Source organism: Diadema setosum, chromosome 1 (genome assembly GCF_964275005.1).
Source record: "Diadema setosum chromosome 1, eeDiaSeto1, whole genome shotgun sequence".
Classification (NCBI taxonomy): Eukaryota; Metazoa; Echinodermata; class Echinoidea; order Diadematoida; family Diadematidae; genus Diadema; species Diadema setosum.
In genome coordinates, this window is record NC_092685.1 from 20084665 (window position 1) to 20099389 (window position 14725).

Consider the following 14725-nt stretch of genomic DNA (forward strand, 5'->3'; position numbering starts at 1 on the left):
AACCCAAGGTAGCTTCTATGTCATCATCTTTGTTCAGTACAATTTGTTTTTTAGTTTTTCAGAGTATTGATTTCTCTGCTCAAGGACCACAATAAATTCCAAAATTCTGAACATGAAGCTGTCAGTTTGTGTACTACATGATGTGAATTTATCAAAATTGTCTGGACTTTCCCTTTAAACACCACTGAAATCTTCAGAAGCATAGTAGCTTGTGGTATTGACAGGCTTTAAAGTGATATAAAAGAGTGCCAAGAGAGAGAGAGAGAGAAAGAGAGAGGGAGAAAGAGGAAGGAAGAAAACAAAGGTGGAGACTGGCATTTTGATTACTATTTCCTGTGCTTTTATTCTTAAGAGCTTGAAATAAGTTACACCTGGCCCCTAGAGTAACAACTGAATCAGTCTTTTAGTTGATTGTAATAGATGGCATTAAAATTCTAAAAATAGACCAACGTTTTAACAAAAATCAGACTGAAAGATAAGCAAATAATAGCATTTTTTTTTCCAAAGTTATGTAAGTCATAGTTATAAATTATGCAAATTAAATGAGGCGATAACTTACTGCACATTCACTTGAATACAATACCCAATGTGAGCAAAAGAACATTTTGTACCAGCCATGAGGCATGCTGCCTGTATTAGGGCAACTTTTAAAATTGCTTTCTTCAATTTTACCAGAAGCTCATCAAACAAGTTCTAGCAAACTGACATATGATGGATGTAATGATAAAGTGTTAGTATTAAACTCAAAGTGATACTGCAATATTCAGTTCTGCTTTAAGTTTCATCGAGTGGATTGATGTAACTGTAGGAATTAATGAGTAAACAATTGGAACTGTGCCCACCAACTCTCATTGTAGCCAAGTTCAAGAGAGGGGATTGATAAGGAATCCTGACTAGCTTGCTTGGTATGGCAAGACCATTACATGCTATGTTTGCGTATGATGTCAATGCTGACTTTCATAAATATTAAGATGACAGGTACAAGCTTCTCAGTTTAGGGGGTTGTTGTCAGGTTGTGTTGGTTTGTTCTGAAGTGTGACGGAAAGACCCTGCGGGGTTTTGGTGTCATGATGACTTTCCCCCATGATGAAATCATGTGCACATAGCGTCATGTTGTACGTGGAGTTGCCACAGCCACATTTAGCTGTTTATGATTTGTTGATGCACCTGTTTCCCAGGGCATTACCATTAACCCCTTCTTTCTCAGTCATTCATTGGGCTAATGATGATCAGGAAGGTGTCTTTAATAGGAGAGAAAATATAATATCTCCTTTGAACCCAACTAGCCGTGCTCAGTGCCACAGAGAAGCTATGCCCTCTATATTGCAGGTGTTAATTGCTCTGACAAAAGAGAGCCCTTTTGTGTATCCATGACTCATAAATTACAAGAAACCTAGCAAACAGCAATTTGCTTTCCCTTTCACTGTCTTTAGCAGAAATTCAATGTGCCAAAAACAGGACGCACAAAGAAAAATTTGTACAAAATTGTACTTCCTTAACTGCAAAATGCCACTCAACACACAGAAATGTGTGTTAGAACGAAGCCATTTTTAATCCAATCTGAAAGATAAATATTGAAGTGCTAAACCTGGCAAACAAACTTCTGTTGCACAGTGTGGCATGGTGGTTAAATGTTAACTTTTTATGAGATGATAGTATTTCTTTTTTTTTTTTTAAGTCTTTGGGCATCAATAAGAAGGATATTTGAAGAAAATCTTAAAGGATTTGTTCTGTACAATACACCAAATTCAATGCAGGAATTGCAACATTTTCTCTGAAATATGTCTTATTTTTATGCCTCCGCCACGAAGTGGTGCCGGAGGCATTATGTTTTCGGGTTGTCCGTCCGTCCGTCCGTCCGTCCGTCCTTCCGTCCGTCCGTCCTTCCGTCCGTCCGTAATGAATTTTGTGGACAAGGTAACTATCAAAACCCGTTGAGGTATCCTAATGAAACTTGGCATGTACGTGTATTAGGGGGTGAAGTTGTGCCTATCAACTTTTGGGTGCACATGCTCAAGGTCAAAGGTCAAGGTCAAATACATAAAATTTCACTATTTCCACCATATCTATTGAATGCCTGAAGATATTTTCTTGAAACTTAGTGTATACATGTATTACCTAATCAAGATTCTCTGGTGAAAGTTTGGGTCATGAGGTCAAAGGTCAAAGGTCAAAAGGTCAGGGTCAAATACATAAAATTTCACTATTTCCACCATATCTATTGAATGCCTGAAGATATTTTCTTGAAACTTAGTGTATACATGTATTACCCAATTAAGATTCTCTGGTGAAAGTTTGGGTCATGAGGTCAAAGGTCAAAGGTCAAAAGGTCAAGTAAAAATATTAAAACTTTTTTTTTCTCCATACCTTGGAAAATTGTTCAAGGTATCTTCATGGAACATAGTATATACATATACTGACTGGAAGTGATTATCTAGAGAATGTAGGGTTCATGGGGTCAAAGGTCAGGGGTCAAAGGTCAAGTGCAACACTTCAAAATTTTACTATATCCCTCCTATCATGCAATGCCAGCAGGGTTATTTTTTTTCACACTTGGTGTATGCATACATGTGTAACCTAATAGAAATTCTCTGGAAAGTTTTTTTTTTCTTCTTTTTTTGCCTCAAAGGTCAAAAGGTCAAAGATCAAGTGAAAGTGCTGAACTAACTTTTTCCTCCATATCTCGGAAGTGGCTCAAGTTATCTTGAAACTTAGTACATATTATGCATGTTCTACCTGAAAGTGATTATCTTATGAATTTTAGGGTCAAGGGCCAGATGAAAATGGTAACAATTTACTATTCAATTCAGAAATTGCACTTTTTCTCCACACCTGTACCTTGAAAATTACTCAATGCCTAAATGTATGAATGGGTCAAAGTCGAGTTAAAGTCCTTCAATCCCTAGATACATGCTCTCCTATTCATCCAATTAAACCTAGGTCAAGGAAGGTGAACATTCAACACATTTGTGACAAACTTGTCATTTCAATATTTTGCCAATTTTGTGAAAATGTAATCACACATTGTCCACATGTACTATCTAGACCTATTGGGAAAATCATGCATTATGGCGGAGGCATACCAGTCGCCAAAGCGACATTTCTAGTTTGTTTTATCTTCTATTTTTATTTTCATTTTATTTTTGAGTAAGAATCATTTCTCCTATCACCATATCCAAACTCTATAGAAGAGTGGTTTAGAGCGTGGAACCTCAGAGACAGTGCAATGTTAAACATACAGTTGTCCTGCTATTGGACCTCTGCATAAATGTACACAGGGAGGTCTCACCTCCCCAATGTACACAATTTTCAGAGAGATTCCCCTGATGACCCAACATGCCACTCTCTCATTGGCTATTGTTGATATTCCATTAAGGAGTAATACCAGGATGAAATGCTGACCTAGACTACAATGTAGTTAATCATGCAAACCAAAGGTTGTTTGTAAAGTTTGAGTAGCATAGGATACAACAGTATGACATGTGCATTGGTACATGTACTGGCACTTGTCTCGAGACATTTTCATTATGGAATTTCAGCATTTGTTTGAGTTTGTTTACTTGTTTATCAAGGACAGTGATGTACTTGAACAGAATTATAGATCCACTCTGATTTCTTTTACTTATAGATATTGATGTGCACTACTTTCTATGTGTAAAATACAGCTAGATGCATCATAGGAATTTCATGTGACAGAGGCTTGTGATTTCTAGTAGAATTTCCTGATGCTTGAGTGCAACTATTTTTAGCCCTTGTCTGGGTTCCAATCAAAAGCTGTTGATTTTGTACAGAATGCCATTCTTGGCATCCTCCAGGCTCCATCCAGTATGATCAATTCCAACATTCTCCCCCATTTGCCTTCGGTCTTAGCTATTAACATTGGCAACCATATTGTATTAGATGTCAGGTGTATTTCTGTTTTGTTGGCCCTGGGAAGATTCATGCTGTATGATTTCATGGTGCCCCTCAAATGATGAAGTCATACTAGGAGCTGTCTCTGTGGACAGCATAGCTGGACCTTGTTCCTCGAATGTCTTGTTGTCAACCCCACACCCCCCCCCCCTCGATACAAATCATGATATTCCCACAGTCAGGAATTTGGGTAAATGCAACACGATGTGCCCACTTCAGTACCAATAATGGTTGTATGGCTGCACTTATCTGAAGGTAAACTTCCTTCCTTGGAAGGAAAGAGGAAATGCTAGTGCTCATAGTTTATGGCAATCGCTTTGCAGTTTAGATCCAGCATATATTTCAATTTCAGTTTTGGATCAATAGGGCTATGTTACTGCAGTTATCTATCAGTGATGCTAACGAGCGTTTGAAGATTATCAATGTTTAGTGTTTTGTCGGCCATTGACGATTTTATCTAGTGTTCCACTCCAACTTGCCACTGAGAGGTTGCAAAGGTCAAAACACTCACAGAATGTGTTTGGAATCCCGTGTGAATTTGAGTTTCCTTATTTCTATTGGAAAGTAGCATATCCTACACAAACTCTCTCTGTTATATAACTACAGCCACATGAATTGAACATGCATCAACTATAGCAGAGTGATAATACTTGACCATTCTACACTAGGGAAATACTTTTTTTCTTCTCATAGGGAACTAACCTGAATATTAGGAAAACTAACATACTGCAAGTCATTGAGGGAGCACTGGAGTAGCTGTTTTGAAGTAAAAATTGGACTACCACAGAGTCTCATTTGTTTTGTTTGTTTGTTTGTTTGTTTGTTTTTTGGGGGGAGTTTGAGTATTAGATGAGGGAGATGCTTTGTCGATTTGTGTATAAAGGTGTTGTTTCCAAGTTTCTGTGGATAATTATTACTACCTTATCAGGCTGAGGATGCATTTACAGGAAGAGTGAGGTACAAAGTATGCCCATGAGAGAAGGTTAAATGGATCGTATAATTTTGGTTGAGACCTAATTTCAGGTTTCTAACATTTTTTAGTGAGATAATGAGAAACCTCTTATGAAATATGAAAGAGCATGTAAATCCATGAGGAATTCAACGTTTATTTGATGAAAATTGGTTTTGAAACGGCTGAGATATCCAAAACGAGCGATTTTAGTAAGTGTGGGACCCACACTTTATTACGATCACTTTGTTTGACTTTGTTTTTGGATGTTTCAGTCATTCCAAACCCGATTTTCATCAAATAAACTTTGAATTCCTCTTAAAATGGTATGCTCTGTACTATTTCATAAGTGTTTTCTTGGTATCTTGCAAAAAGTTGAAAGCCCAATTCTCATCTCCACCAATACTGTATTAATGATTCCTTGAATAAGGATATATGAGATTATATTCCACATACTTAGAATCTTGCTATAGGATTGGTCAAGCGTAGTTTTGCCCATCACATCACCTGAGAAGAAAAGTTTGTTACACTCTGTAATGATAGTCATTTTGTTTCGCTGATCTCTTAACCCACACAGTCCTAACACGTGATATAACTTAAAATTTTGAGTATGTGCGAAATAAAAGTGCGTTGCACTGTGGTCTATCATTTGACCTGGGTCAAGTGATGGACCACAGTGCAACGCACTTTTATTTCGGTGCCACGTGCAGGGCGCGGAGCAAATTCGTTGTTTTGTCATTTACGCGCATTTGTCTAAAGTAAACTACATAGCCTAAGCCCTTGTAGGCCCTGAGGATACCTAGAGACATCTAAAACGGTTTCAGATGTGGAATAAAATGGGAATATCTAGAACCGTAGATGTGGAATATAAAGCAAATAATCAACTTTTACTTTCTGGTAATGAGACAAACTATCATTTCCTCGGCGATGTGAATGTGTACGCTATCTTTCCTCAGCCGCACTTTGGAAAGATAGCTACATGTATCCAGATCGCCTCGGAAGTGATAGTTTGTCCCATCACCTTCACCAACGTTAGATTATTTGCTTACTATTCACACTGATGAATTTAACCACACACACACAAAAAAAAAATGTAGTAAGAATTGTATCATTTAACTTTTAAGTTTTTTTTTATTTATTTATTTTTTGGTTTCCTGGCAGATGCTAGGGAAAATTAGGCATGTCTCTGGAATACTCTTGAAAACTTGACACGTACAATTCATTAAGTTATTTCTATTTCTTCAAGGCCCATATTGTCATATAGTATCTTTTAAGTTTCGACATACAAACAGATGACTTACTCTCAAAGTATGCATGAAGTTCTAAGAAAAGCAACCATGTGTTATATTTGGTTCCAGCACGTAATCTGTCACAGACCTGGTTTGGGAGTTGATACTCTCATTAATGGCAAACTTCACCTTTTCAATGAAATTTAATGCTGAAATTTTGTTACCACAATTAACAATTTCCTCCCAAGCAAGCCTACGTGCTTGTCAGGTGATGTGATGCTGCGGTAGATAAGCATGTGTGTGTTAGGCAGAATGAGGTCTCATTGGCCGTGACATTTAGCGAATTAATGCTTTAATCTTCTATGTTACTCTCACCTGTATCCAATAATCTCATTTGCAAACCAAAGTCCCTGATCTGTAATTTTCCACACACCTCCTCTCCCTTCCTTCTTTAGAAGTGACATGATATAATTTTTGTGCAACCATGAGCCGACAAAGCCATTGAGAGCTCATGTCTCATGATTTCAAATATAATGCCAAAACCAGTGGTATTTGTATAGCGAGGAAATTGATTGCGCGACAGCATGTCGTCATAGCCTCCCTCAGTACTTTTTTGACACTGCTCCAATTTTTTTTTTTTATTTCGTCATTTCAGCTGCCTGAGAAAAATGCTCATGTGCACCTTATTACACAAAGTACTTGAATATGGTACATAAAGTTACTCAGAATAACAGTGTTGTTTGTATAATTGTCAGCCAAAAAAAAGCAGCAACAACAATCAAAATCAGTCATGAACCCTCAATGTGCTTTCAGTCCAAATTGGTACAGAAAAGCCTACAGTGTTGTACACACTGTCCAAAGTCCCTGGCACTTCATTGGTTAATATTTTTCCACTCACCCATGTTTGTATCATCAACTTTGTGAGTGTTGATGTATAGACTCTTCCAACTAGTTCAGATATATTTATTTGTTGGTACATATATATATATATGGCATATTTGAGACTCATTCTTATAATTATAATACACACATACACACACACACACACACACACACACACACATATATATAGATTATATATGCAATGGAGCCTTTATACTTGGTATGCAGTGATTTATATCTATTTTAATATCAGTTATGGGAACATTTGCCATTACAGTTACGCACAAAATTGAAATACTTATATGTGTGTGTGTGTATTATCAAGAAGTACATGTATCAGGCGGCATCAATCTAGAAATCTCATCTAAATACCAAAATTGTTATACCCTCTGTGTCTTGTTATCTAATGACTATCTCTTCATGTACTCATTCAGATACATATTATTCTTTGTATTACCAGGATGGAAAGACAGAAGAAGGACAAGACCAGGCTGTTAAGGACAGCGCGGCAGCAGCAAGTGCAGAGCCAGTGGCTGCAGCAGAGGACGTCTCCTCACAAAAGGCTGGGGATGAGTCTAACTCAACAGCCAAGGAAGCAGCAAGCCAAGACGACAAACCTGCACAGGTAAAGTGCCTGACTTCATTCTCCTCCTCCTCCTCCTCCTTCTTCTCCTTCATTCTCTCCTTTCATTGTCATATTAAGGGTTGTTTCTACAATTCCACACACAAAAAAAACCTACCCCAAATCAGATGACAAAGTAAGCTGGGTATTTGTTGCCTAGGTATGACAACCAATTTGTTCCCTATGGGGTACTGTAAAAGTGGATATTTTCGCGACTGATCTTTTGCGCTTGGCCGGGTAAGAACAGTTTCATGTGTTTTCGATTACACGGAATCAAGACATCAACTACTGGAACATATGGCATGCAAAAATATTTGCATGCTTTTATTTTCGCGCTGGCTTCTGGTAGTACGAAATGCGCGAAAATTTCAATACCGCAAAAATTTCCACTTTTACAGTGTTCTAATGGTATTAGGTTCGTGAATACGTGTGGAATGTATTAGAATCAAAGTTTGAGACACTGTATATATAATTCAACTCTTATTACTGAAATAAAACTAAGTAACTACAAAGATATAAAGATATTACATTATCAACAATCCAGTATAAAGTTTACATTAGGGCTAGGCCTTCACTGCATCGTGTGTGTGAATGTGTATCTGTGCATATGCAGAAGATGAGAGGGAGACAGGCGTAGAGATGAAGTCAGACAGATGGACAGACAGACTTGTTGAACTCTTCACCTGGTCGCATTCGACTGGAAATGAAGTTGAACGAGGAGAGAGAGTACGAATGTAATCCGCTCTAAGCCTGGTGTGTCTGATTGGCGATGTGAATGATCTCAGGATTAATGGGATCATGTTGCATTCCAGCGCCATCAGTGGAGCTAGTCTTGCCGACTGACTCACCCGTCAGCAATCACCCACTTCCGCTCGGCTACGTGGCGTACATGTGCTCCTCGGGTATCCGAGCCGTTTTTTTCCACTGACACCATTAAAGAACCAGTGGTGTGAAATGGGTCAGATTTCAGTGCATTCATGTGACAGATCAAAAATATTACAAACATTTTCCCTATTCAGTTGTTGTTGTTGTTGTTGTTGGGTTTGTGTTTTTTTTTTGGGGGGGGGGATTGAGAAAGAGAGAGAATGGGGATCATTCAAAACCAGTCTGTGGTTTCTTGAATGATACTATCTCGAATATCTAATGACAGTCCTGTACAATAATATCAGTTCTCATCACAATGCATTTGGTGATTTGATCTTGAAGTGTACATTAAGCTAATTTAACGTTTGAATTTAATTCAAATAGTATGAACTTGGGTCATTTATGTCCACAGTAGGACCCTTTAAGGGGGAAATCTGTAATGAATAAAAGTTAATCTAACAAGAAAGAGTTAAATCTCACAAGCACAACTGTGAAAGTTTGATTAAAATCGGCTGAAAATTAAGGAAGTAATGAAATTGTGAAGTGTTGCTAATTTTCATGTACTAGTAACAATTATTGAACAGTCAAATTGAATATAATGCAAATAGTGAATTGATGATGTCATCCCCTCACATTTTGCCAAGCAGTGTGTACATAAATTCATGAAAGTTTAAGTTTTTTGGTCAATTGCAATTATGCCTCAGTCTCAAGCCTGATATTTAACTCATTGTCATTTTGAAGTTATTCAACCAGGAGTAACATTACGTTTTATCCTTTAAGACGAGAAAAATTGAATTTTTGCGTTTTTTTTTTTTGTACATGATCAGTGGAAAATCCTGAGGTGATGACATCACGAACTCACTCATTTACATATATTCACATCAGCTGTTCAAGAACTGTTGTACAAAAAATAGCAAATCTCAGAAATTTCATACCTTCCTTATTTCTAATCTGACTCTGATCAAATTTTCACTGTTGTCAAATTTCAAAGGTGAAAGGAGAATATATAGTGGTATCGGTATTGAGAGCTCATTCTTGTGACTTTTTTTGTTTTTCTGGCTAGCAAATGTGCTGTATGATTTATCCATCTATTTCAAACAAACCACCATGTTTATATACTGCCATTTACTACATTGATTGGTAGAGATTGTTCTTGGCAAATACTTACTCCTGTAATTTCTGAATTCAAACACAATAACTTCATTATCTTAATGGGGAGGGAAGATTGTGTTCGCTGTGTCAAAAGCATAGTTAATGGTTTGATGTTATTGATCAAACACTTTGTCATCATCACATACAAAGACTCATGAAAAATCAGATGATGTAACTGTTAAGAGGTTTAGAGTGGCCAAAAGCTGTATTGACTTATTGAGAAATTGTGTTGTCCAGGGCCCCGTTGCTAGAAACTTTGCGTTTAAACGCAACTTGCAACTGATTGTCACTGGCCAATCAAAATCATTGTTGCATGCATGTCTTCTTAATAGGGCAGACCCTGAGCCAATCAGAATGGTTGTTTCAAAATTAGCAATTATTTGCAATTGATTGCAACTTTCTTGCAACGGGGCCCAGATCTTTTCCTGAGGCCACTGGGTATGCATCTAGCACCATTCGTTGTCAAACAACAGTTTCCTTTTTTATGCCTCCGCCACGAAGTGGTGCCGGAGGCATTATGTTTTCGGGTTGTCCGTCCGTCCGTACGTACGTCCGTCCGCTTTCGTTTACGCGATAACTTGAGTAATATTTACTGGAATTTTACCAAACTTGGTCCAAGTATGAAGTATGATGGGGCAATTATTTGATTAGATTTTGGGTGAAATCAGCTAAAGGTCAAAGGTCAAGGTCAAATCGTGAAATTGTATCTGTTTACGCGATAACTCAAGACTGCATCAAGCAAATTTCACCAAACTTTGTTGGAGGATGATGTATGATAAAACAATTACTTGATTAGTTTTTCAGTGAAATCGGACAGAGGTCAAAGGTCACAGATCAAGGTCAAATCCTAAAATTTATCTGTTTACGTGATAACTCAAAACTGGATGAAGCAGCTTTCACCAAACTTGGTCCAAGGATGATGTATGATGGGACAATTAGTTGAGTAGATTTTAGTGACATTGGCAAGAGGTCAAAGGTCAAAAGGTCAAGGTCAAATGCTGCAAATGTTGCAATTTCCCCCATATCTATGCAATGCCCCAAAGGTATTTTCTTTAAACTTGGTGTGGACATGTACTACTGCGTAAAGATTCTCCAGAGAGAGTTTCATGTCATAAGGTCAAAGGTCAAAAGGTCAAAGGTGAGGTGAAAATGTTGCAATATCACTTTTCTCGCAAATGGTTCAATGTATCTTCGTGGAACTTGGTAAATATGCATGTACTGACTGGCAGGGATTATCTAGGGAATTTAGGGGTCATGGGTCAATAGTCAGGGGTCAAAGGTCAAGGTCAACTCCTCAAAATTTTATTATGTCCCTCATATACTAGTATATGCAATGCTTGCATTATTAGTTTCAAAACTTAATACATGCATTACCTAATGGAGATTCTCCGGAAATTTCCAGCCAGAAGGTCAGAGGTTTAGGGTCAAAGGCCAGGTTTCAATCCCCCCCCCCCAAAAAAAAAGAAATATATATATGTATATATATATATATATATATATATATATATATACATATATTTTGTACCATCATTACACTCTTTCTTCATACCTTGGAAATTACTCAATGCATAAACTAATAAAAAAGTCCATCCGAATTCAAGTAAAAATTCTCAATTCCCTAAATATGTGTACCTGCACTCTTAAAAAAAATTATAGCAAACCCAGATCAAGACATTTCTGACAGACCTATCATTTCAATATTTTGCTAGTTATGTGAAACTGTCATGGATTACACATTGTGAAGACATTGTACTATACGCCTATTGGGAGAATCATGCATTATGGCGGAGGCATCAGTCGCCATAGCGACATTTCTAGTTTAAAAACGTTAATCATTTCCTGGGAAATATCACTGAAGCACAGACCAGGGGAAGCTGTGCTTTGGTCTTCATTTTGAATTTGATGTCATCAGCAATTATGTTGCATTATCTTGTTTACGTAAGATTTGACAACTGACCTTTCTGAAGTTCGGATTTCCTGCTGTAGAGATGAAAATCTCCCCCCCCCCCCATCTTGCCTCCCCCTCCTCATCATGTGTTGTTGGAGCTGATGCCATTTTTGTTTTCAGTTTATAAATGATGAGAAGATTTCACATGTTTGGCAAGCAGTCTTATGGTAGATTAAAGCATCAAGAGACTATATTATGTCTCAAAGTGTCAAGTGTTACATTTTCATCCTCAGTGTTTTTTCTTTTTGTATGTTTTTTTATGCCTCCGCCACGAAGTGGTGCCAGAGAAACTTAGTGTATACATGTATTACCCAATTAAGATTCTCTCGTGAAAGTTTGGGATCATCAGGTCAAAGGTCAAAAGGTCAAGCAAAATGTTCAAATTTCACTTTTTTCTCCGTATCTTGGAAATTGTTCAAGGTCTCTTCATGGAACATAGTGTATATGCATGTACTGAAGGGCAGCGATTATCTAGGGAATTTGGAGTTCATGGTGTCAAAGGTCAGGGGTCAAAGGTCAAGGGCAACACTTCAACATTTTACTATTTCCCTCACATTTATGAAATGCCAGCAGGATTATTTTTTAAAGATTTGGTGTATGCATGTATAACCCAATAGATATTCTCTGGGATTTTTTTTTTTTTTTTTGCCAAAAAGGTCAAAGGTCAAAAGGTCAAAGAGCAAGTGAAAGTGCTGAACTTCTTCCTCCATATCCTGGAAGTGGCCCAAGTTATCTTGAAACTTAGTACATATTCATTTGTTTCTTCAAAATGTCTATTTTCATGTGATTTTATGCAAAAGATTTTCGGTGAGTTGGCTCAGTAGTATAAATGCATGTTCTGCCTGACAGTGATTCTCTAATGAATTTTAGGATCAAAGGCCACATGAAAATGGTTACAATTTATTATTCAATACAGAAATTGCACTTTTTCTCCATACCTTGAATATTACTCAATGCATTTAATGAAAGGGTCAAAGTCAAGTTATAAAAGTCCTTAAATCCCCAAACACTTGCTCTCCTATTCATCCAATTAAACCTAGATGAAGGAAGGTGAACATTCAACACATTTGTGACAAACATGTCATTTTAATATTTTGCCAATTTTTTGAAAATGTAATCACACATTGTCCACATGTACTATAGACTTATTAGGAAAATCATGCATTATGGCGGAGGCATACCAGTCGCCATAGCGACATTTCTAGTTTTTCTCAATATGGAAATGAAATATTGCCGAAATTCATTATGGTTGCAAGCTCATATGAGAAAAAACAAACAAACAAAAAACCCGAAAAAGAAGATTACAAAGTGATACAAATTTGGGTGGTTGGAGTTCCAGTTGATCCCTTGTGATAATATAACGCATAGAAGGGGAATGGGGTTGGCAGTTATTGCTGAATTCCTAGTGCTAAATTAAAAATGATTGCTTGATTGGCCTCAGCCATTTTCTCTGCAAAATAAGTGCTTCTGCAGAGACAGCACATGAAGCGCTCACACTGGTATAATTGGAAAGAGTCTCTGCCAAAGGGAGACAAACAGAGGTGTATTATAAGTTGGCATGTGTGGCATTTGCCAAAGTGCTTGTTCACGTAGGTATACACCTATTGACAGCATCCCTAGTGACTTCTTTGTTGCCTAGCAACCCACCCTGATGAGGCAAGGAGAGCCAGGCTGGAGGCTCTTGCTGATTGATCATGTGCAAAATTGCTAACGAAAAGAAATGATGATCCTTTTCCAGGAGTTCAGTCTGGGAGCAAATTTGATGAATTTGCCTATCGGGGAAAAGCATGTGTAGTTTGTGATACTCTTGTCAGCATGCCGACAGTCATTAGCTAAGGCTCAGTCAGTGAATGTGTGCCATATCAGACATAAGAGTTTGATGATATGTGATTGATTGTATTGATCAACTAGATTTCATATTTCATTTGTTGAATTGCAAGCAAAAATTCGGGCTTCTGTGATGAAAATGCCAAATACGAACTAACGATGCCAGTTGTAACTATGTGCCATACCCTCACCCGATTGGCTGAGGGCAGATTTAGACATGTGATGCATTCCTTGGCACCACGACAAGATGCGATGTATACAGGCATACACTAGTAAGCATCAATGCAACTGTCATTTTTGCGATTGCTCCAATAATTTTGTAACAGCTGCAATGAACTGATGCACACATGAAGAGGGCATTTATGAAGTTTATTTGGAAGTTAACTCCGTAAGCACCAGGTATAAAATAAATCTCCGTAAATTATGGAGGAAATTAACAAACAATTATGAGCATCACATTTGGGGTACCTCGTAGATGCTCTTTTTTTCTTCTTAATTTTCAGGGTAAATACAGTATCACTTCAATGAAAAAGCTTGACCAAAGCTTGGCCAATGTCCCAATAAATAATGTATCCAAACTGGATTCCAAATACTGACATTCATGTGTAGAATAGAACATATGAATTGAGGAGCTTGGCTCATACATTAGTTCTCATGTGGAAAAGTAGTTCTCGCGTGGAAAATTATCCATTATCCATTTTGGGAGGTTATATATGTTCAAATAATTCTTTTTTTTTAAACCGGCAGAAACTTTCTGTTTGTAATTTCATGGGTCAGAGTTTATTTTCATTCCTTTCAAGGCTCTTAAATGAGCCTGTGCTATTTTTATGTTGTCAGGCAGTCACTGTAGTCTATGGGGATAAGTCTGGCAATCATCTGGCAAAGGGATCGGGAGACAGTGCTGCTTTTCACATGCCTTGCTCTGAGTGAACTTTTGCGACTCCTGCTCCTTTGGCCCTGCCCAAGACAAGACAACTTTTGTCTGGCTGGCACACAGTGTATTGCTGTCATGTCATTGCTACCAAATTTCTTTGGCACCTGGTCAATACTTACAGGCAGTGCTGTGATAACATTACATCTTATGGATACACATGTGCAAACACACACACACACACACACACACATACACATACACACATACTCACTGAGTCAAGATTCACAAATCCTCTTCCTTTCTCACAGCCCCTACCCCTCCCCCCTAAAATAAAGAGAAAGGGTTCTTACTCCCTGAGTTAATGCATGGACCTACAATGTACAACATATGTAGGTCCATGGTTAAAGGGTGTGTACAGTTCTGGTTGAGGTGAGGATTTAGCTTTTAATGTTTTGCGAGATATTCA

At 37.7% G+C, this 14725-nt stretch overlaps 1 protein-coding gene across 3 annotated transcripts in view; it reads left to right on the top strand.

Annotated features, from left to right (window-relative positions):
• LOC140234660 (uncharacterized) overlaps nucleotides 1-14725 on the top strand; it is a 70916-nt gene that overhangs the window by 23782 nt on the left and 32409 nt on the right. For all 3 annotated transcript variants that reach the window (XM_072314695.1, XM_072314703.1, XM_072314710.1), the window contains exon 2: nucleotides 7433-7597. In XM_072314695.1, the coding sequence (XP_072170796.1) occupies nucleotides 7433-7597 (165 nt within the window). The remainder of the gene's footprint in view (nucleotides 1-7432; nucleotides 7598-14725) is intronic.